Source organism: Mesoplodon mirus, assembly GCF_964341445.2.
Source record: "Mesoplodon mirus genome assembly, chromosome: 15".
Lineage (NCBI taxonomy): Eukaryota > Metazoa > Chordata > Mammalia > Artiodactyla > Ziphiidae > Mesoplodon > Mesoplodon mirus.
Window position 1 is genome coordinate 28016631 of NC_138991.1, and position 24372 is coordinate 28041002.

General features: G+C 41.8%; 1 protein-coding gene across 2 annotated transcripts in view; it reads left to right on the plus strand.

Moving 5' to 3' along the window:
• PSMF1 (proteasome inhibitor subunit 1) overlaps positions 1-21379 on the plus strand; it is a 46296-nt gene extending 24917 nt beyond the window's left edge. For both annotated transcript variants that reach the window (XM_082600355.1, XM_082600356.1), the window contains exons 5-7: positions 18500-18553; positions 19682-19840; positions 20383-21379. In XM_082600355.1, the coding sequence (XP_082456481.1) occupies positions 18500-18553; positions 19682-19840; positions 20383-20434 (265 nt within the window). In that variant the 3' untranslated portion in view covers positions 20435-21379. The remainder of the gene's footprint in view (positions 1-18499; positions 18554-19681; positions 19841-20382) is intronic.
• The last annotated feature ends 2993 nt before the right edge of the window (positions 21380-24372 follow it).

A 24372-nucleotide genomic window follows, 5' to 3' on the forward strand; every position in this document is an offset into this window, starting at 1 on the left:
AACTCCTAGAAGAAAACTTAAGAATAAATCTTCAATGACCTTGTATTTTCTTAGATACAACACCTTGTGGTTTCTTAGATACAACACCCAAAGCACAAGCTACAAAAGAAAACATAGATGAATTGGACTTCATCAAAAATAAAACCTTTTGTTGCATCAAAGAACGGTATCAAGAAAGTGAAAAGAGGGCCCACAGAATAGGAGAAAGCATTTACAAATCATATGTCTGACAAGAGACTTGTATCCAGAATACATAGAGAACTCTTGCATCTCAGTAATGAAAAGACACTCCAATTTTAAAAAGGTTCAAGGATTTGAATAGACATTTCTCCAAGTAATATATACAGGTGGCCTATAAACATGTGAAAAGATGTTCATCATTAATCATTAAGGAAGTGGAAATCCAAACTACAATGATATACTACTTGGTTGTGCACATGTTCATGTACAACTTTTGTACATGAATGTTCATAGCAGCATTATTCATAATAGCCAAAAAGTGGAAACAACCTAAATGTCCATCAACTGATGAATGGATAAAGACATGTGATATACGCATACGATGGAATATTTCAGCAATATAAAAGGATGAAGTACTGATACTGATACACGTCACAACATGTGTGAACCTTGAAAACATTATGCTAAGTGAAAAAAGCCATTTATGTGAAATGTCCAGAATAGGCAGGTCCATAGAAACAGAAAGTAGATTAGTGGTTGCCGGGAGCTGAGGTCGAGGGATTAGAGAGCATGAATGGGGAATGACTAATGGATACAAGGTATCTTTTTAGGGTGCAGAAAGTGTTCTAAAATTAGAATAATTGCACACTGTGAACATCTAAAAACCATTGTTAAGTGGCTGAATTTTATGATACATGAAATATCCCAATAAAGATGTAAAAAAAAAATTAAAAGGTCCTAACCTTGGCTTAATTGGAAATGTGAATATATAACAATAGAAATGAGGCTCCCAGGATCAAACTATAAGAGAACTGATAATAATCGCCCATGATTGAGACTTTTGTATTTTTCCTTCAACTAGAGAGTGGTTTGGTAATACCTAAACAATATTTTATGGGACCAACATTATACTAGCAAAAGAATTCTTGCCCCCTAAGAAACAAGGCAAGGATATCCACTCTCTCCAGTCTTATTCAGCATAGTACTGAAAGTTTTGCATTTGTCTTTGTCTTTCTTAAGGCAAGAAAAAGAAAAGGCATATAGGTAAGAAAGGAAAAAATAAAAGTTTATATTCACAGATGACATAATGGTCTATATGGAAAATCTCAAGGAATCTACCCAAAAAAATAATAGCAAGGTTGCAGGATGCCAGTTCAACATTCAGAAGTCAATTATATTTCACTGTATTATCAGTAAACACGTGGAAACAGACATTTAAGATACAATACCATTTACAATCACTGAAAAAAATACTTAGGTGTAAATCTAACAAAACCTGTTTAAGACTTTTATGCTGAAAACTATAATCAAAGAAGACCTAAATAAGTGGAGAGACATAACATGTTCAAGGATGGAAGACTCAACATAGTAAAGATGTCAAATATTCCACAAATTGACTTACTAGTTTAATTGAATTCCTATCAAAATCCCAACAAAAATTTCTGTAGATAGAGCAAGATTATTCCAGAAGTTATCTGGAAAGGCAAAGGAATTTGGAGTAGCTAAAACAATTTTGAAAATGAATAAAGAGGGAGAAATCACTCTACCCAATGTTCAGGCTTATTATATAGCTACATTAGATGGATGGACTCATAGATCAATAGAACAGAATAGAGAACCCAGAAATAGGCCCACAGACGTATAGCCAGTTGACTTTTGACTAGGGTGCACAAGCAAATCAATGGAGCAATTGGATAGTCACAAGCAAGAATAAGAGCCTAAACCTCACACCTTAAATACAGTTTAACTCAAATTGGATCATAGATTTAAATGTAAAACTTAATATTGCAACACTTTTAGAAGAAGTCAAAGGAGAAAATCTTAAGGGTCCAAGGCTTGGTGAAGAGTTCTTAGATATGACTATAAAAGCACAATCTGTAACAGAAAAAAAAATCGATAAATTGGACTTCATCAAAATTAAAAACTTTTATTCTGTGAAAGACCCTGTTAGAATAAAAACATAACCTACAGATTGGGAAAGAATGTTTGCAAACCACATATCTGGCAAAGGAATTGTATCTAGAAAGATAATCTTAAAACTCAACAGGTTAAAAAAACGAACAATCCAATTAGAAAATGAGCAAAGGATATGAAGAGATGTTACACTGTAAAGGATATACAGATGGCAAATAAGCACAGGAAAATGTGTTCAGCATTACTGGCCATTGGGGAAATGTAAATTAAACCACTGTGAGATACTTCACACCTTTTAGAAAAGCTGAAATGAAAGTAATGATACCAAATGCTGGAGAGGGTGCAGAGAACTGGCATCTCTCATACATTGCTGGTGGAACATAAAATGGTACAGCTACTCTGGAAAATTGTTTGGCAGTTTTTTAAACTAAACATACACTTAATGGTAAGACCCAGGAATCACACTCCTGGGCATTTATCAGATATAAAAATTATGCCACACAAAAACCTATCCACAAGTGTTCATAAGCAGCTTTATCTGTAATAGCCAAAAACTGGAAACAACCTGGATGTCCTTCAATTGGTGAATGATTAAACAAACATCCATTCCGTGGAATACAACTCAGCAATATAAAGGGATGAATTGTTGATACACACAACAGTTAGATGGATCTCAAGGTCATCAGGCTGAGTGAAAAAAGCCAATTCCACAAGGTCACGTACTGTATGATTCCATTTATATAATATTTTTTGCAATAACAAAATTATAGAGGTACTAAACAGACTAGTGTTACCAGAGGTTATGGATGGGACAGAGCTGTGGGTGTGTTAATACGGGGATAGCATGAGGGAGATCTTTGTGGTGGTGTAACTATTGGGGAAAACTGGGTAAGGGTACACAGGATTTCTCTACTACTTTTCCAACTTCCTGTGAATCTTTAATTATTTCAAGGTAAAATATTTTAAAGTTTACATGCTGAGGAGTCACGTAGGTTCTTAAGTCCACTGTATTTACTGAGCTCACTATATGCCGGGCACTAGATCTCCCTCTGGGTGCTTCACAAAGGCCAGTGATGCCATTCATGCTCCTGCTCTTACCTCATCTTATGGGGATGAACAGGATACTTGGGAGCACGTAGGAAGAGGAACCTGCACCACACTTGGTGTTCAGGGAAGGCTTCCCTAAGAAGGGACTCACCTCCAAGCAGGAGGAGATGTTAGCCAGGCAAAGAGTAGGGTAGAATGGGTGCTCCAGCCTGAAAGCCTGTCCTGTGCAGAGCCCTGGAAGGACAGGTGGTGTGGTTAGAGCCGGGCAGGGGTACAGTGGTGGTGCTGAGTCGGTTGCTGAGCCCAGGGCAGGCTTCCCCACTTAGTGGGGAGGGGAAGGGTACAGTACTTTCTACCCAGCGAGTGGTTTGGGGCCTTAGTTCTGGGAACCTTTACTGTGTCAAGGCTCTAAGTCTTCGGGTTGAGAAAGGCCTTGGGACATATGTGGGCACTGTTCTAGGCCTCGAAGATGGGAAAATAGAGGCTGGGAATAGTGCCAGCCAAGCACAGGCCTGCTGCAGGCACAGCCAGTCTTGCCCCATCCTCCTTCGTGTTCCTTTGGTTGGCTAAAACTCCTGGCCCCCTAGCCCTGGCATTCACCCCATCTTTGACAATACTACCACTCAGTTATTTTTTGTCTAATTGCAACATTATTGGCTTTTTTCAAGTGCATATCCCCCTTGCTCTACTTTTTCACCTCTTTGTATCTCCATCACCCGGACCTGGGCCTTGCACATTTTTGGTGAATTCTATGTTCAGCAACTGTTCTCCTCTGGGTTCAGCGATCCCTGAGCCTGGGCTCCTACTCTTGAGGCATGTGCTCTCCCTCTGACGTGGGAGACAGGTGAGGAAATAAGAGTGCCATTGCAGAGGTTAGCACAGAGATCCTTCATAGGTAACCTAGGAAAGGCTTCTTGGGGGAGATGCTGCCTGAGCTGTGTCTTCACGGGGAAGAGGAGAACTATTCCTTAAGCTCCTTTTCTTTTTTCCTTTTCATGTGTCTGCATTATTTCCTAAGATTCCTTTCGTGGGGAGGTTGTTCCAGGTTGTGAGACCAGCAGGCCAGAGGCATCAAGGTCTGAAGGCATGGGACTGTCCCTGAATTTTGTCTAGAGAAAGAATTCATGTCAGAATCCTAGGATATAACAGCTGTGAAGGAAAGGACCCTGATGCCAATTACTTGAATCTTCCCCCATGGGCAGTTGGACACCATTGAAGGATGCTGATGAGAGAGGGCGTTAGTGTCTTTGGCTCCGGATCCTGGTGGATTGGAGTGGGGCAGAGGGCCAAGCCTCATCACTCCTGTAAACCAGTCTGAGCAGATGGGACTTGTTCCCCTTCTGTCTGCTACCTCACCCACCTCCCATGGCAGGAAGAGAGTATTACATGGCAGTTAGCAGCACAGGCCTTGGAGGTTGATCAGCTGGGTTCAAACCCTGGCCTTGGAGCTTTGCCTGTCTCTCAGTGAGCACAGTTAGCCTTGGTTTTCTCATCTGCACCTTGGGAATTATTATACATGTCTCAGGTTTCTTCGCATGGAATATGATGACATCACATATTGAGCTCATTGCTCAAAATATAGTAGATGCTCAAGAAATACTCCATGGATCCTATTCAGGTAGCAAGCAGAGATGAGAACAAGACTGAAGGTGTAATGACTAGAGGGTTCCCCGAAAGAGAGAACCTTCTTTTATTTTTTTTAAATACATAGTCTGTTCCTCCTAGAAAAGGATTTGATGATGTGGAACCACTTAGATGGGAGAGTATCGACCCAGAGGGTGTGCTGGGCAACTACATTTAGGCCCAGGACCTTTATGGACATGGTTTCCTCTGTCATCACGTTGGCCACCACTTATCCAGGATAGGAGAAACTGCCATTTCTTGGCTGTCCACCATGTGTTGACCACCATACCAAGTGTTTCCGTTTATCGTTGCTCATCTTCCAGGCGGTCCTACACGGAAATCAGCAGCATCCCTACTTTTTACAGAGGGGTATACAGTGGATAAGGGAGGTAGCATAACTTCCCAGAATTATCTAACTGGGAGGGTGAAGACTGGGGTTTGCCCCTACATGGAACTCAGAAGCTTATGCTTTCCCCATTGCACCCTTCAGTGTTAGTTCATGTAATCAATTTATGTACAAGTTCAGTGTAGTGAGTGCACACTGATTATGGAGAAAAATCCATCCCCTAACCCCCCTCAGTTAGATCTTTCTTAGGCAAGCTTATCTCCCGGGACTGGGACACTGAACTAGAAGAGGAGGCGGAATGTTTAGATGGCTTTTTATCAGCCACTAGCGAATTGACAGGTCTTGCCTCTGTAGTCCCCTTCCCTCTCCACCCCCACCCATTGCCAGCCCCCTTCCTCTGTCAGCACAGATGCCTATAATGATGACTTCTTTGTGAGAGCCCCATCACTACCATGTTGCTGGGCAACCAGCCACTCATACTTTCACCTTTTTGTTTTTCCCACAAATGCCAGATTTAAGGGTGGGGCCTTAGGGCAGGAAGAAGGGAAAGGAGAGCAGAGGGCCCATCTGGCTGCTGCAGGTTGTTAATTGCCCCATCACTGAACAGCCTTGGCTTATATCCTGAGTGGGAAACAACAGCCTCTGCCCCTTCCCATAGGATACAGTTCTGGGTCTCACCCCTCACTTTCCACACCGTATTGCCTGTCCCGCACCTGGAAACCTCCAGATGCTAACTGAAGTTGGGATGTCTTGCTTCACTAAGTGTGTGGTGATGTGTGTCCAGACCTTGTCAGAGGCCACTGGTGTGATGCTGGTATAGAGGGAGAGGACATTCCATTATGATAGAGAATTGAGGGTGAAAAGTAGGTCTGTTCTACTCCTGAGATCTCTAGGGAAGAAATACTGAAAACAAGCCATCTCTAAGGGAAGTTTTTTTCATCTAAGCCTAACTTTTTGTTGTTGTTGTCATTACAATTCTAACCCATTTCCCTTTGCTCCATCTGTCCTCAGTCAGGAGACTGTATGCCCCAAATCTTGTTCTTTGTTTTGAAAAATCAAAATTTCCTATGCTTAACCAGCTTTGCTAAAACTAATCCTTAGATATAAAGCTCTTATTTATGTCATTCAGAATTTATTTTTAATCCCATTCAGTCTTTATCTTTACATATTTTCTAAATGTTGCCAATATTTGTGTTCCACATATTCTTTTTAAAATTTTGTATTTTGTTTACTAAGGTGGTAAGCATATATTTTTTAGTGTCTGATATTTTACTCTACTAATATATGCTGTAGTTTGCCTAACCTCCACAGGGAATTTCAAGAATGTCCAATTTTTCATTTTAAATAGTACACTGTGAACATCTGTATATAAATTTTTTCTTTTGTTTCCTGGAGTTATATTTTCTGTGCTGGCAGATCTCAAGGTTTTTTGTCTCAGGAACTCTCTTGCATTCCCCAAATTATTTAGGACCCCAAAAGAGCTCTTGTTTGTTTGAGTTGCATCTATCAATATTTACCATATTATGAATTATAGCTGAAATTTTTAATTAAAAAATCAAAATTTAAATATACATTTATTCATTCATTAAAAAAATAATAAACCTGTTGTGTGTTAACCTAAGTAACAGATTTTATGAAAATAACTATTTTCCAAATCAAAAACTTCATGAGAAGAGTGACATTGTTTTCATTGTTGCAGATCTCTTTAATACTGGCATAGAAGGCAGCTAGATTCTCATTTCTGCTTCTGCATTTAGTCTGTAGGTGATAATGTTTTTGTTTAAGCCTTAACACAGGTTGTTGGAAAAGAGAGTAGTAGTAATTGTGGATATTCTTTGCATTACACCAAAACTTGATAAGTGATAGTTTCTTTAAGGTGTTAAGGTAAAACAATAAAATAGCCAGTTATTACCAACAAAACAGGTTTATACAGGAGCAGCAAAGAATTGCAGTTTGGGACATGCAGCTGTGGTTCACCACATGCAAGTCTGGTAACGCAAAGGAGAAGTTCTTTTATAGAAAATAAGGGGAAGTTGGGCGGGGCTGCTATAAACCTAAAGTCCATTGGAGAAAACTGGGAGTTTGCAGTATAGTGGCTTTTCATTGGCTGAGTTGTGAGATTCTTTCATTGGCTGAGCTGTTGCCAGACGAGGAGAAAATCTTTCTTCCTCTTCCTGGCAGTAGTAAAGTAGTATCCCTTCCTGCGGGAGATGGAAGGTACTCTCTTCCTGCTGGCGTCTGCGTTGATGTCAAGTGATTCGTGCATGAAGGCTCTGCTCTCCCTCCTGGTCTCTTGATTCCATTTTAGTTAGTTTCCCTTTATTAATTTTCACAAAGGGTTAGTTGCAATGTAGAATGTGAATCTATATCAGTGAACTTTTTGTACATTATTACATTAAAATCCACTGCTCTATCATGCCCTTTTAATGGATCTTTTACCAGTGCATACTATTGGGAGATCATGGATTGGTTGGTCCACTGAGATGTGCAGGTTCGCTAAATGTTGACACATTTTATTACACAGTATTTTAAAAATCACATTCATCAATATTACCGATCTCATCAGCATCAGTATGGGAGAGCCATCAAGCTAGTGGTGAATACAAATTTCCAAATTGCTAATTTTCACTTGAAAGCTTGAATTTTATCATTGGCAACATATACTGTCAGTTATTTTCCTTGAAGTAACAGGTTCACATGGTTTTCAAGAAAGTATCAACTGTGTAGCCCAGTCTGAATAACCATGGTTTGTTTGTCTGTCGGTCATTGTTTTGTATAAAAATGGTTTTCCATGAAAAAACGGCTGCTTCAGCTAGCAACTTAAACAACTGCACGGGTGCTTCTCTTTGAGACAACCGTTGTATTTCTACATGCAACAGAAGTACTTCATGCATCTTTCCCATTTCATCACACAGAATATTAAAAAGAGGTGTATTCAAAGAGAGAGAGTTTAGAACACTTGGTAATTTTTAACGATTCTTTAAGGACATTCTGAAGCAAAACTGGACGGGGGTGGGAGTGGTCGGAGTGGCTGGTGAGGGAGGTTACAGTGACTGCTAGTTGAATGCTTCTGCTTTGATTCATGCTGAGGCATCAACTGTTTTACCCACCATTGCTTTTGCACCATCAGTGGAAGTACCAACACGGTACAAAAAGCAGATATAGCTTCTAAGATGAAATAGTTTAGACCTCATGGACCCCCGCTGAAATGAGAGTCTCAGGAACCCCCCCAGGGCTCCATGGACCACATTTTGAATCTTTTTTTTTTAATGTTTACAGGCCCATTTGAATTTACTCTTTTGCAAAGAATCTATTCAAGTCTCTTGCTTATTTTTCTGTTGGGTTGTCTTGTCTATTTATGATTTGAGGCATTGTTTATATAGTCTGTATTTAAGTCCTTTGTCAGATACATGTATTACAAATATCTTCCCTCTTGCAGTTTGTCTTTTCATTCTGTTAATGGTGTTTTTTTAATTAAAACATTCTTAATATTTTATGTAGTTTGGCTTATCAGTACTTTCCCTTTATATGTGATGCCTTTTTGATCTGTTTGAGAAATTTTTGCCCTACCCCAAGGTCATGTAGAATTTCTCATATTTTCTAGAAGCTTTGTTGTTTCACCTTTTATATTAAGATAATCCATTTGAAATTAATTCTTATGTGTGTTGTGAGATAGAGTCATATTTTAGCTTTGATCTAGCACCATATTTTGAAAAGAATTATCCTCTACCTATGCCACCTTAATAATTTTCATTTTTCATTACTTGTGAAACAATAATAGTTGCCCTCATTCTTTTCCTTGGAATGGAAGAAATCTTTATCCCTTTGATCTTTTTCCCATGGATGGCAAAGCTAGTTCAGTAATATTTATATGGCTACTTTTTATTGAATGCCAGCTATTGCAGACAACATACTAGTCATTTCATCCACATGCTTCTATTTAATCCTCTCAACCCCATGAGATCAGTAAGGGCTATCCCCCTTTTACAGTTTACGTGAAACTGAGGTTCATGTGTAAGTAACTTGACCACAACCATTCAGGAGAAGAAGTTGTGTTATAATAATAGAATATTGGATACTACTTATTAAACTCTTTATTGTGTACCAGGTGCTAAGCTTTTGTAAACATTCTCATTTAATCCTTATAACAACCCTGAGAAATAGATACTATTGTCTGTATTTTACAGGGGAGAAAACTAAGGCTTAGAGATTTCATGATTTTCCCTAGGTCAGACAGCTGTTAAATGGTGAAGCCAGAATTTGAACTTGGGTCTAACTCTGAAACCTTTGCTTTTATCCTCTACACAATTTCTTAGCCCCAAGTGGGTCTAAGTGTCAATTATGTGTCAGATACTGTGCTAGGCACTGGGAATACATGAAGAGGTATGGACCTAACTTTCAAGGAGTTCACAGTCGATTAGGGCTGATTGCCCCTTTTATTCCAGACCGTAACTGTTTTTAAAATCATGAAAGAAGTATGTCTGAGGTCTTCTGCTCAGAAAAGGTTGATTATTATGAAGGACTGAGTTGAGATAGGATATAGAAGGAAGAGCTTCACTGAGATAATGCATGATGAACTAAATTTTAAAGGACTAATAAAAATTCTGTAGTATTGGGAGTAATTAGCATTTGTGGCCAAGGGAACAGTGGGTACAAATGGGGCTACGAAATCATCTTATCATTGTGTGTGTGTGTGTATGTGTGTGTGTGTGTGTGTGTAGGCAGGGGAGGGATCGGGGTTATATATTACTTGTGCTGGCATGTGAAGGGAGAATAGGTGAACCTGGGGGCCACATCACAAGGGGCCTTATGTACTAAGGAGCTGGGTTTGATCCTGGGGTAATAGAAGCCATCAAAATGTTTTGGTTAGAAAGTGATCCATTTGGGACCCCTTTAACCATTGACTTTTTTTTTTTTTTTTAAGGAATCCCACTTAGATTCTGGCAACTAACATAGGTAATATTTATTGAGCCTTTACTGTGTGCTGAGCTATTACGTTAAGTATAAAGTATAACCTCTTTTAACCTTCATTAACAAGAGAATGAGAGATAGGTGCTAGTGTTATCCCCATTTTATAGAAAAGAAAACTGAGACACAGAGAGGTTATTCACCTTGCCCAAAGAAACACAGCTCATAAACATTGGTGTGGGATTCAAAGGGGTATTTTCTCCTTTTGGCATCTATATCAGCAGTTGCTTCAAAAGAAACTGTCTTGCCTTGGATTATTCTAAGAACAAAGAGAAAGCTAGTATGGTTGGAGCATGGTGCGGAAGAATGATGGGAGGTGACACTGTAGGGGTAAGCAAAGGACAGTTTGTGTAGAGCCTTGGGGTCATTGTCAGGAGCAGTGGGAAGCCACTAGGTGTATTTAGCAAGAGAGGGACTTGGTATTATTTACTTTTTTTTTTTTTTTTAATTCTTCTGGCTCCTTTGTAGAGAATGGATTAGAGAGGGACAAGAGTAGAAACAGAAAGACTAGGTAAGGGGCTGACACAGGCACCCAGGCAAGAAATAGTGATGGTAGGTGGTAGATGGTAGGTGGTGGCAGATATGTAGATGATCTGGGATATATTTGGAAGTATATTATATAGGACTTGCTTATGAGTTGGCCTGATGATGGGAAGAAAAAGCAAGGATGATGCAAGGAGGTTTTTTTTTTTTTTTAGCCTAAGTCATTTCTAATTTGGGGCTATCATAGGTAATGCTTCAGGGAACATTTTGCATGCAACTTAGAACACATCTGAATATTTCCTTAGCATGCATTCCTGACAGTAGAATTAATATATTAAGGACTAAGCCTCTTTTTAAAGATTTTGAGACGTATTACCCAGTTGCCTCCCTAAACAGTGGTATTAATTCGCATTCCCCCTATATTCTGGTGTCATTTCCGCATCCTTTTCACTGCTGGAGTTAGTCTCCTTTTTCTTTTAAAGTATTTAGAGAGGCATCATCCCCATAACATTTGTAAGCTAACTGAACCCAAATTCAGTTTCTTGTTACCCCATTCCTTGCTGGCTATTGGCTGGAGGCCTCTCTCTCACTTCCTTAAACCTATTGCATTTCTTCTCACGTGGCTGCCTCCATATTTAAAGCCAACAGCAGTGTGTCAGGTTCTTCTCATGCTTCAAATCTTCCTTTCTACCTTTACTTCTGCCACCAGCTAGAGAAAGTTCTCTGCTTTTAAAGGTCCATATGATTAGATTAGCCCACCCAGATAATCCCCCCTTTTTGAGGTCAACTGTGCCATAAAACATAAATGCAGGAGTGATTTCTCATCACACTCACAGATTCTGGGGATTAAGGGATGTGGAATCTTGAGAGGGGGACATTTCTACCAAAGGCAAAATACATTTCCCCTCCCCCAGGGTTCTGAGGAGTCTTTTGCCGTTACTGTATCAGCTCAGCCTAAAATCTTGTCTAAATCTCATCAGCTTAAAGGACCTAAATCTAACCTTCTAAATCATCTAAATCAGGTACAGTTGAAGCTCCTGAGTACAACTGCTTTCTGTCTCTTGACCAGAGAAATAGGTTGTCTGTTCCCATCATACAGTGGTCGGATGGGCAAAGAATAACAGTTATCAATTTCTAACCTGGAAAAAAATATGAGCATGGAAGTTATTAATTACAGTATTATTTATAGTTACACACACCAGAAGCAATACACCAATACCTACAGTAGAAGATTAAGTAAATTTTAAAAATTTGCTTCACTTGAGTGACTATTATTTGGCCATTAAAAATGTTAATAGCAAAGACAAACAACATGAGGAATATAGGACACAAGTGGAGGAAAACAGTGAGATCTAAAATTATATTTATTATAATATAATTGTCTAAAAATATGCTTATAAAAAGACTAGGAAAGAATAGCAAAAATAGTCATTGTGTTAGAGTCAGATGATAGGTGACATTTTTCTTGTAATTTTTTAGTATATGCATATGTTTTCTTTCTCTTTTGAAAATCTTTGTTCACTTAGCCTAAATGCAGTATTTTCCAACCATTCTCAGTCCCCAGTTCACCTTTGAACCCATAGGATATCCTATCCTATGAGTTCATTGAGGAGTGGGGAAAAGGAAAGGTGTAGTGCCCTGCTTGCTCAGAGCATATAACTGGTGCTCTCCTTGTCTATGTGCACACACTGCTGTCTGTAGCTATCAGCATTTCCATTTTCCCAGTCCTAAGTTTCCACACTTGGCAGGACAAGGCAAATAAACCCAGACCACAAGAATTCCCCAGCTTGTACCCTCGCTGGGAAGCAGCCTAGCCATTGGTGGTCCCCAGACCAGCAATGCCAGATCATGTGGGAGCTTTCAGAAAATGAAGGATCTCAGGTCCCATCCCTGATCTTCTGAATTAAAACCTACATTTTAGCAAGATTCTCCCACTGATTCATGTGCACATTACAACTTGAACAGAACTGGCCTAGGTGGTTCAAACGATGCCATGAAAACCGACTCAGGGATCAGGGTCTGGAAATCTTCAGGTAATTGCTGCTGGATGCACTGTGAAAGCGCAGCTGGCACTCCTAAAGAACTCTGATGTGCAGATGGAGAGCTTTGCGTTCACGCCTGGTGATCACCGGTGGGTGCAGACCAGCAGCTGTGTTGAAAGCAGCCATATTGATGTTCTGTACCGGTTAAGAGCCTAGGTTTGGAAGACTCTGGTTCTGGAATAAGCACACTCCTTGCTGACTTTCCCATTGACTGCAGCTATATAGAATGCATGGAGCAATTATTTGAGGATGCTGAAAAGTAGTAGCAGATAGACTGGGAAAGAAGACCAGAGGTTGAAATACCACCATACTGGCCTCCAGTATGAACTCAAGGAAGCCCAAAGCAAGGAATTAGATATTGGCATGGAAAGAGAGCACTCCAGGACAGCCCTCCATTCTGGCTAAAGGAGTGGGAATGGGGTCTAGTGCTCAAGAGAGAATGAGGAAAATCTCCCGTATTTCTTCTTCCTTTTCTCCATTGTTTTATACCCCAGCATGTGACAGTCCACAAACTTAAAACTGAGGGAGAAGACCCTTCCTTTCCAATAAGACTTGTGTCAAGAGTATGGAGTGAACCACTGTTGCTTTTTTTTCTTTCTTTGTTCTCCCTCCATTTGATACAGGCATGTGAACACAGGCACTGTCAGGGGCAGTACATGGCAGAGCAAGGTAAGCAATGTCCCAGCTTTCTGGCCAGAGGACCAAAAGAGGAGCCCCAGGGAACTGGAAGGTATCGGGGAGATAGATCACAGAAATGGAAGAGTTCAGAAAGCAACTCCATAAAGTTATGGACTCCAGGCCTTACCTGCAAACTGTACATAAGTGGATCTGATTGTAAATAGCACACCAAAGACCTTTGAGAACAGAACTACAGGAGAGCCCACTGCCAGGTCTCAGACTGACCACTGGTTAGCACATACGTGGTACACAACTGGGTAGCACTGCAAAGGCTTTCCAAACAGAACTGACATTGAAACCTGAACTTGGATCCCAAACCCAGCTGGGTCGATTGCCTGCTAAGACAAAAATACCAGGATTCTCCCCAAACCTCATAACAAAATGTTCAAAATTATTGGGCATACAAAGAATCAAGAAAATTTCAGCTCACAAAAAGACAATCAACAGATGCCAATATTCCAATGTGATGCGAATGTTGGAATAATTATGTGACAGAGATATAAAGCAGCTATTATAAAAATGCTTAGAGAAGTGAGGGCAGTCTAGAAACAAATGGAATGATAGAAAATCTCAGCAAAGAAACAAGGTACAAAAAAGAACCCAATGGAAATTTTAGAACTGAAAAATAATAATGCAGTAATCAAAATAATTTCACTGGATGAATCAGCAGAATAGAGATAACAGAGGAGAGATTAAATACTTGAAGTAGATCAGTAGAAATCATCTGAACAATAGAAAAAATATTTTAAAATAAAGTTTCAAGAACCTGTGGGACAATTATAGAAGAGCTGACACTGCAGTCATGAAAGTCTTAGGAGGAGAGGAGAAAGAGTGTAGTACAGAAAAATTATTTGAAGAAAATAACGGCTGAAAACTTCTCAGATTTGGCAAAAGACATAAACCTACAGATTTAAAAAGCTCAGCAAATCCTAAGTAGGATAAACCCAAAGAAGTCCATGCTTAAACATAATCAAATTGCTAAAACTGAAAGTCATGAAAGCAACTAGAGAAAAATACACATTGCTTATAGAGGAATAAGAATTTGAATGATTATGGATTTCTCATCAGAATACATGGAAACCAGACATAAGTAGACCACCATTCTTAAAGTATGGAGAAAAAAGGATTGTCAGACCCAGAATTCTATGTCCAGCAAATACGTCATCTTTATTTCTGAAGGATTTTAAGATATTAGTAAAAGGATACGAAGAGAATTCATAGTCAACAGATCTTCTCAGAAGGAATTGCTAACGAAAGTTCTTCAGACAGAAGGGAAGGGATATCAGATAGACACTGGGAACATCAGGAATAAAGGAAGAGCAATAAGAATGGTAAATATCTAGATAAATATAATAGACTGTTCTCTTGAATTCTCTAAAACATGTTTTATAATTGAAAGCAAAAATTAGAACAAATTCATTGTAGTTACATATGTCATATAATATGACAATACTGTATGTTATATAAGACAAGGAAGGTGAATGAAAGGACTTACTTATGCTGATAAGGTTTTTACCTTCTACTTGAAATGGTGATATACTATTTCTCAGTAGACTGTGAAAAGTTCCATCTGTTTATTGTAATCCCTCAAGCAACCACTGAAAAAACTACAAAGAGATCTGGTCAAAAACTCTGGTTGAATTAAAAAGAGAGAAAATAGAGGAAAGAAAAAGAGAGAACAATTGGAAAAGCAATGATAAAATGGCAGATCTAAATCTAAACATATCACATTAAATGTAAATGGTCTCAACACACCAATTAAAAGGTCATGGCTTTTTTTTTTTTTTTTTTTTTTTTTTTTTTTTGCGGTACGCGGGCATCTCACTGTTGTGGCCTCTCCCGTTGCGGAGCACAGGCTCCGGACGCGCAGGCTCAGCGGCCTTGGTTCACAGGCCCAGCCGCTCTGCGGCATGTGGGATCTTCCCGGACTGGGGCATGAACCCGTGTCCCCTGCATCGGCAGGCAGACTCTCAACCACTGCGCCACCAGGGAAGCCCAGGTCATGGCTTTTGAAGTTGGGTAAACCTAGTGTGAATTCATTCTTGGCCACTTACTACCCATCTGGCCTTGTGTAAGAACACTTGCTTCTCTGAGCCTCAGTTTCCTCACTTGTAAAATAGGAAAAAAATTGTACTTTCTCAGAGGGCTATTGCAAATATAAAATAAGGTAATATTTATAAGGAGCTCAGCACATCCAGCTGTTTAAAAAGTAGGGGAAATGCATATTTGCTCATATATGCAAAGTATCTTCAGAAGAACATACAAGAAACTGATGTCATTAGTTGTCTGTGGGTAGCCTGGAGGACAGGGCTAAGAGGGAGATTTTTTTTACTTGTACAGGTCCACAATCTTATCTTACAACTCTGAAATCGAAAGAGCTCTGAAAACCAGGTGTTGTTGATCTTTTTGTTTTATTTTGTTTTGTTTTTTTTCATAAGATTGGTGCCACACCTTGTTTGGTAGCAAAACCTGAACTGAAGTGGCATGAAGCTCCTTATATGTTCATTTTGTGTGAATTCTTATTCATTTTGCAGAAATATTAGGGTATTGGTCATAGGGTACTACACAATAATATGTTAGGTATATTCATCTGACCTTTCTGAAACATGAAAAATTGTGAATTCCAGAACACATCCAGCCTAAGATTATGGATCTATGTATCCTTTGAATTTTGAATTAAATCTGTGTATTGTTTTGAATTTTGAAACTGGTGAAGGCATTACCTATTCAGAAAATTAAATTTTAAAAACTAAATTTAGCATGGTGCCTGACACAAAGCAAGCTGTCAGTAAATATCGGCAGCTGCTATTATTCCATTCTTCCAGGGCTTTCCTGTCAACAAACCTGTTCATGTCCAATACTATGTTTCACCACGACAGCAGACTCTTTGAGTATTACTACTTAGATTTTCCATCGTAAAAGACTGAGGTGCAAAGGTTTTGTGACAGACCCTTGCCAACCAGCCAGACAGTCCCCCACCCAGAGTCCTGAGGTTTTTCCTGTTCACCAGACCACCTCAGCCATAAGAATGGCATCAACAGGATTTGTATGCCCAAGAGAGGCGTGTTGCTTTTATCTAAGAGGAGAGGAGAGCACATAAGGAGGAATTGTGTGCGGTCAGGATCACCCCCAAATCCCAAAGGGCCTTCAAAGGGCCCCAATCCCAAAGGACCCCTTTTGAAGCTAGGCCTTACTGTCCAGTGGGCCCAGCTAGGCAGTTGCGCCTACAGCATTTAGTGTACAGCACTCTCTTTCAGTTGATTACCAGATGAAGCTTTAGGGGCTTGATTCTAGAGACCATTTACAAAAATTAGCTGCTTTTTTTTTTTTTTAATCCCGAGAGCCTCATTCAGCATATCCAGTACTGAGACTATTTTATAATAGGATCTGGGCGTGTATATAATGAGCTCACAGAAGCGTGCATGTGTTGCAGTTAGACTGTGTTGAGTGTGAGCCTAAAGGATATGCCGTGACAATTGCAAGAATGCAGATTGTTGGGGTGGGCCTGGCAGCTGCCTTTCTAGCCTCCATTGTGCTCTATCTCTTCTTTCCTCCCCACGCTCTGTGGCCTAGGAGAGAAAAACAGAGATGGCTCCATGTTTCAGGAGCCATCAAGGCTCTGTTTTCCCAGTCATTTTTATAGCCACTAGAAGCTCCTTCTGTTTGCTGCTCTGTAGGGGGCAGTTTGTGGAGATAAGTGTAAAATGCTTGCTGCCCTCTGCACCACTTGGTCTGTCCAGTGAGGCAGGTTGTTGGGAGGCCACCAGAAAGTTTTAACTGCCAGCTCCATGAACCATGGCTTGGAAACAATAACCTAGGTCAGGAAAAATTGCTTCCCTTGGAAGCCACGTCCACCTAAATCATGGTGTCCTTTCCAGCTCATAAGATAGAACTGCCTGGAGAAGCACCTACTTTTGGATTATTTTCCTAGTTGCTTAATTAATGGCTTCTTACCTGTAAGCTTTGATTAGCTGCTATTTACCAGGCTTTTCTGAGGTCTCCCATGCCCCAGAACGGTCAGGTTTGTATTGCTCACCGGGGCTCAAAGCAGATTCCAAAGCACGCTTTTTCAAATACCAAATCTTCTTTGTTTTATTATATCCATAGCCATATCCTATATAGAAAAAGAGGAAAGTATAAAGAAATTTCTCCCAGGTGTAACTGTCACTGTTTATATTTTCAGTTATGCTTCTTTCTAGTTTTATTTATACACACACACACACACACACACACACACACACACACATTTTTCATAGTTGATTTCCTAGGCTATTGATAATCCCCTTTTCTCCCACAGTTAACACTGGAGCATAAACATTTTTCCACATCATTTTAAAACATTCTAAGAACATTGTTTCCATGGCTGCATTACCATGATCTGCCTAACTGGTCCCCATTTACAGCCAATCCTGTTCCCTTGGTTAAAGTGTTTATGATGATATTTTCATTTGAATTATGTATTATTTTTTTAAGATGGATACCTAGGCATAAAATTATCAGATCACAGAATGTAAAGATACAGAAGGCTTTTGAGAGGCAGATATATTTTACATGTATATATATGTTAGTATAGACTTGGTCTCCACAAAGCATGCACTAATTTATGCTCCTGGCTCCTACAGTCTCAGTGTGGGCAAAAATTGGTTCTTGGTTGGGGGGTGAAAAGAATCTTAGAAATTACAATGGTTTGTGGCTATCCAGTGCAGTATCTGTGATGTTAACATTTCATGCAGGGGCCATAATGAGAAAAAGGTTGAGAAGCACAGTTCTAGTTGTATATGAGCACCCATCTCACTCCACCCTTCGAAGCTTTTAAATCTGAGCTTTTGGTTTGGGGTTTTAGAATAGTATTTTTCTGATCTAAATGTTCTTGGTTCTTTGTACAAACTTTAGGAGCCTGAGAAAGGTATGAATAAAATAAAATTTATCTGGTTACCACTGTTCATATTTTTATCTTTCTACATTATTGGGATCCTCCATGTTTCTAGTTTTATGTCCAGCTCTTTTCGCGTAATTGCCGTTGTAATAATTTCAGTGTTAGTCTGTGCCAAGGACCACTTTGAAATATCCCTTGTGTTCTGGTCTCATGCAGGGGCTTCCCCTGTGCCCCATGCCTGGGAGAACATTTGTGTCCCCAAAGGCATCAGGTTTGGACCTCTGGGAGCCCAGGCGCCAGGCTGCTCTGGGACTTTCAGTAATTGTCCCTTGCTTGTTTCAGGTGTGACCCCCTGGGCCCGTTTGCTGTCGGGGGAGAGGACCTAGACCCCTTTGGGTGAGTACTGCTGGGGAGGTGACAGCAACACGACTTGCTCTTACGGCCTTTCAGCCCAAGCTCGTCTTCTAATCTTAGAGCTGTTCATCGGTCTTCCTTTGGGGTGAAGGAAGCAGCTGTTGCTGAGTGGCTGAGAAAGCATTAGCACCGCTCTGCTCTGCCGTACCTGGAGCAGTGCAGGAGGGCTCCGAGTGTCGGGGAGGGGCTGAGCAAGCCCAGTGGGCAGCTCCTCTGTCTTCTGGCCCTGCTTGTTTTGGTGAAAGACACAGCTGTCCCTTGGATGGAAGGATACCATGGGGATCTATCAGGTGCAGCCCACACAGTGGGCTCCAGACCTGAGGGCAGTTCAGGGCTATTCAGAGGTCACCTCACTTGGTAAGGGGAGTCTCTGATCCCCGTTAGACTCTGGTGTGGTTCTTGTCAAGTCCCCAACAAAGTTATTTCAGCTTCAGCTAGGCACTGTCTTCTCTGAATGCTTTTAGATTTCAACCTCTGCTGCAAAGTGTCCCCAGCTTGAGTGTCTCACTTTTAGACCATGGGGAAATCATATAAGTCTGCAGTTAAGCTTGAACAGTGACTTCAAAGTTTGGGGAACATCAGCTTATTCATCCTAGTTTGGGCCATGAGGTCGGATCCATGGAATTCCATGAGGGACAGATGCTGTCCAGAGCCAGACTTGGGCAACCAAATTATGGATTGCCCTGAGACCCTTTAAGGAAACGGAGCACAAAAGCTAGCATCGTGAATGTCTCAATTCATTAGTCCTTAGACCTAAAGTAGTAGCCTGCAGAGCCTTGTGATGGTTCTGCACTGACCTTGACAAGTTCTGGCACATGTTCTTTATCAAATTGTCCCCCTTGGGTGCAGGAGATGGCAGGGATCTCAATTTTGTGCGTTCAGGGAGCCTGTAGAGCTGAAAGTACAGGCCATGATTGCCAGAGAAGGGCTGCTCTTTGTGTTGTTGCTCTTGCCCACTTCGTGCTGGCACTCAGGCAACCATCCATGTGTGTCTGCTTGAACCATCCGGAGCTGATGTCCCAGTCAGTTTTAGTCCATTCTCACCACCTTCACTCCTTCTCCAACAGCTGCTTGCCACATTTGCTTACCCGTTGTTCCTTCTTGCCTCAGGTGTCGGAGAGGTGGCATGATCGTGGATCCCCTGAGATCTGGCTTCCCAAGAGCACTTATTGACCCATCATCGGGCCTCCCAAACCGCCTTCCTCCAGGCGCTGTGCCCCCGGGAGCACGCTTTGACCCCTTTGGACCCATTGGGACCAACCCATCTGGGTAGGTATTCACTTAGGTATGCTTAGAAGTAGGACCTGATGGCAGCTCAGCTCAGCATTGCAGGAATGAAGGCGTCTGACGCCAGGCGCAGAGTCACCACTAACGCTGTCCCCTGCTGCCAAGAGAGTGGAGCCTCATCCAGGCACCTGCCTGATGCCTCCCTGGAGCCTTCCAGGAGCTTCCCATTCCTCAGTGCCTCCCTTCCCCAGCTCCCGTCAGGGAGGACTCAGAGGAGGGGTTGCTACTCACACTTAATGGACTTTTTGTATGTGTCAGGAACTCATTGGATCCTTATGTCAACACTTGTGGGTAGATATTACTGTCCATGTTTCACAGATGCAGAAAGCAAGGCCCTGAAAGATGAAGTAACTTATCCAAGGTGGGAGAATAAGAATTCAGACCCAACTCTAGAGTGCATGCTCTTGAACTGCACAAGCCACCACATCATTCTGGAGGCAGGCTCCCTCCATTCAGGCCCCTGTGTGCCTGTGTGCCCCTGGCTCTCCATCGCCCCAACTCACCAGCCCCTCTTTCCATTCCAGACCTAACCCAGACCATCTCCGCCCGCCGGGCTATGATGACATGTACCTGTGAAGACCTCAAGAATGTAACATCCCATCCTTCCCTCTACTCTCCTGGAGCTGCCACTGCTGGCCCCATCAACAACCGTTTTCTTGTGGACTGGGGGCACGGACTCTGCCCATGTGTTTACAGGCCAGCTGGGATTGCCTCCCCACCCCCTACCAGGGCCAAGGTACCTGCTGTAGCTGTCCACCTGGCTGCATGTGGGTCCTAAAGAGAAATCAGTGTCTCTCACCACCAGCTCCTCCCCACTCCCCAGGGGAGACTCCGGCAACATATACCCTCGACCCGATGCAGTCCCAGTTGCAGCACTGTAAGAACAGAACACATTTTGGATGTTATTATTAAGAACCAAATGTCAATACAGAAATCGTGTTGCCAGTCTCCCACTCTTCTTTGCTGCTCAGTTCCTTCCATTTATGAGACTTGAGAGTTTGAATGTTTGAGGGGCTAAATGACTCTTTTCTCCTACCCAGGGCCTGTTCTTGCTTCTCAGGCACCTTCCTTTCATAAATTGCTCTTGCTCCTAACACCACTAAGATGGGTCCCAGTCTGGCTTCATGGATGAAAATGAGTGACTGGAAACCCCATAGGCCACAAGGATGACTTTCTCAAGGACAGGCACATTGTGGAAAGACTGCATCATTCTGAAAAGGGCAAAAATCTTCCAGTTCTGCTTGTCTGAGCCAGTCCTCTGGGTCCCTCTATGCCTGGGCAATGGCAGCCTATGAACAGAGGAATAAACAGACCTGAAGGCTAATCTCTTTTTTGCCACTAACTTACTGAGCGACCCTAAGCAGGTCCCTTCCCCTCCCAGGGCCATCGTGTCTACCTACGAAATCTGAGGTGTGCCTTTCTTGCTCTAAAACATTCTGGTGTCTGCTTCTATGTCTGATGACCCCTGGGAACTGGGGCAAAAGGGAAAGAATAAAGGTTCAAGGCTTTGTGTGGTACTTACCTACAGAGTCCGCAACTGTGTGCCCCTCACCCCTCTTGCGGCCCAGACACAAGCATAGCAGCGTGGTGCTGAACTTCGGGACAAGCAGGGAGCCTGGTCTCTGAAAGCCGGTGGCAGGGGGCGGGTTGGGGGGAGTGTGTGATAAGGGTGAATGAAGGAGCTAGTGACGCAAGAAACAACCCAGGAAGGCATTTCACCCCCAGGGAGCCCCAGCCTCTGGAAACCTGTACCCTCTGTCCAGGCCCACCTGACCGTTGGTGTTCTCCAGATCCTTTTCAGCCTGAGGCCTGACAGATGTGGTCAGTGATGAACCCCTGTGCTGGAGTGGAAAGAGCTCTCTAGAGCACCAGACTCGGAGGCAAGAGATCAAGGCACTAGTCACTTTCACTCCCTAACTAGCATTTAAGCCATGGGTAGGTCCTTAAACTTCTCAGCTCCTTGGATTCCTTCCCCTAAATTAGGATGTATTATTTATCTGTGGGCAGAGGGCCACCAGAGCCTTCCTGAGGCATCTGCTAATACACTGTAGCCTGAATGGCCTGTGTGCTGTGCCTGAGAGTGGGTTAGGAGTAAACTAAACAGGCATATGTGCCCAGGGTCAATCCAAGATGGAGGCTGGGACTAGGGGAGGCTAGCATGAGTCGGCTTCCTGGGCATTTCTGGCAGACCCCATTTCAAGCACTGATTTAATAAAAGACCACCTTGAAGGTTTTAGAACAGCTCTGCTCTGGAGAAAGACCCAGAGGTCAGGCAGAGCTACAAATGCAGTCATTAATAGTCGTCTTCCTCAAGAGCCAGCTAATGGGTGGAACGTTTTTGTTTTGAAACTGGATCGTACCTTCAACCAGAAGGACTTGGGGCAATTTGCTCATAAAAGCATCTTTTATTATAAAACGAAGCATTTAAAGGAACATCAGACAAGTGGGAGAAGTAGATAACTTTTAGAACCCTGATTCATGGAAAGGAAAAGATAGAAACAATAAATTGGCCACTTAGATTTTCTAATAGCAAAAGTGGAAAGGATAGCCATAAATATAATTCTGTTTTCTGAACGTAGAAACTTGAGTGATCCACCTGCAGAATCAGCAGGGTTTTTAGTGGGTCTCCTTGCATCAGGGACAGTGAGGAACACAGACTATGTCTTAGTTATGTGGGGGAAGGTGAATGGGCCCTTCAGGAACTTCCAAGTCAGGCTGTTGGTATGTGTTGTATTTCTGGGCCACTTCCCTCCTTCCAGCCAAGCAGCCAAAGGGAATGGTTCAGGTATATGTTTTGTGGAACCCAGAAGGTTGGAGCCTTAGCAATAAATATCAGTACTTAATAACCTGTTCCTCTTTTTTAAAAATACAGCTTTATTGAGATACGATTCACATACTCATAAAGTTCACGGTTTTTAAAGTGTGCAATTCAGTGTTTTTAGTATATTCACAGTGTTGTGCATCCATCACCATATCTGATTCCTGGACATTTTCATCACCCCAAAAAGAAAACCTGTATCCATTAACAGTCACTCCCCATTCCCTCCTCCCAGCCCCAGGTAACCACTAGTCTATATTCTGTCTCTAAAGATGTGCCTATTTTGGACAGTTCTTACATGTGGAAATCACACATTATGTGGTCTTTCATGTCTGGCTTCTTTCACTTAATGTTTTCAGGGTTCATCCATGTAGCATGTATCAGTAATTCATTCCTTTTAATGGCTAAATAATATTCCACATTTTCTTTATCCATTTACCAGCTGATGGACAGGTGGTTCCCACTTTTTGGCTATTATGAATAAGGCTTCTCTGAACATTTATGTACAAGTTTTTGTGTGGTCATATGTTTTCAGTTCTCTTGGGTATATCACTTAGGAGTGGAGTTGCCGGATCATACGATAACTAATTTTTTTGAGAAACTGCCAGACTGTTTCCCAAAGTGACTGCACCATTTTACATTCCCACCAGCAGAGTGTGAGGGTTCTGGTTTCTCCATAGAAACTACTTTAGCTTTTTTAAACAAAGAATTTTGACCTAGGTCAAGCAAAACAGAGACCAGAGACAGTCACCCCTGGGGAGCAGACTATGGCTTTGGTAATAGCCACCTAGGGATGACCACAGCTGGTGAGCCACAGAGGAGTTTGGGTTTGACTTTTGGGGAAGTTCCAGGGCTGGATGCGATACAGGAAAGGTCCTGTCTGTAGGGAAGTTGCCATGACCTTTCTGGGTCTAGCGTGATTCATGGCATCACTTTTGCTTGGTTTGAAATTTCTTTGTTGATCCAGTGGCTTACAAGTAAAATAAAGGTCTGGTTCTAAATCTTTGTCTTTTAGTGAAGTGCCATAGACCATGTGTACCATCTCTGGCAGCCCCTACATTCCCACCTTCTCTTCCTTGCCTTGTCTCTCCTAATTCTTAGAGCTGGCTGTGTTTCTCATTGCATTGCATTTATCTACTTAGTCATGAGCTTCTGTCAGCCTCCATGGTGAAATCATTGGTCTCAAGACCCTGACTCTAAGAATGCGTTATGTTCAAAACGGAGATTTTATATTCCTGTGCTGGATGGTCAGTACCTGTTGACATGTAGTTAGAAAGTGGGTAGCAAGCCCCATAACAACCTCATTCTTTGAAATCCAGCTTCCTTCATGGCCTCCCTTTCTACTCTCATTAATGACATTCTATTACTGATCCATGCCTCTTCACAGAAGAAAAATTAGAATCTGTGGAGCAGTGAATATCTGTCAGCTTCTAATCTTGTCTACTTTGGGCAGTTCCAATGAGACAGGTCCCACCACCAGGAGAGGAAAGATCCCTCAGGTGCATATCCTCAGCTTTGTCTTTTATCAAACTTAACATGCTTATGGACCACTATTGACTTTTTGCACCAAAAGAGAGATTCAAAGGCAGGCATCCAAGCCCCCAGCTCTTGTTTGTCCTTGGGATACCACAAGGCACACACTAAGTCACTCCAGCTGTGCTGGACCCTGAACCTGACCCAGAGGGTGTGTCACAAG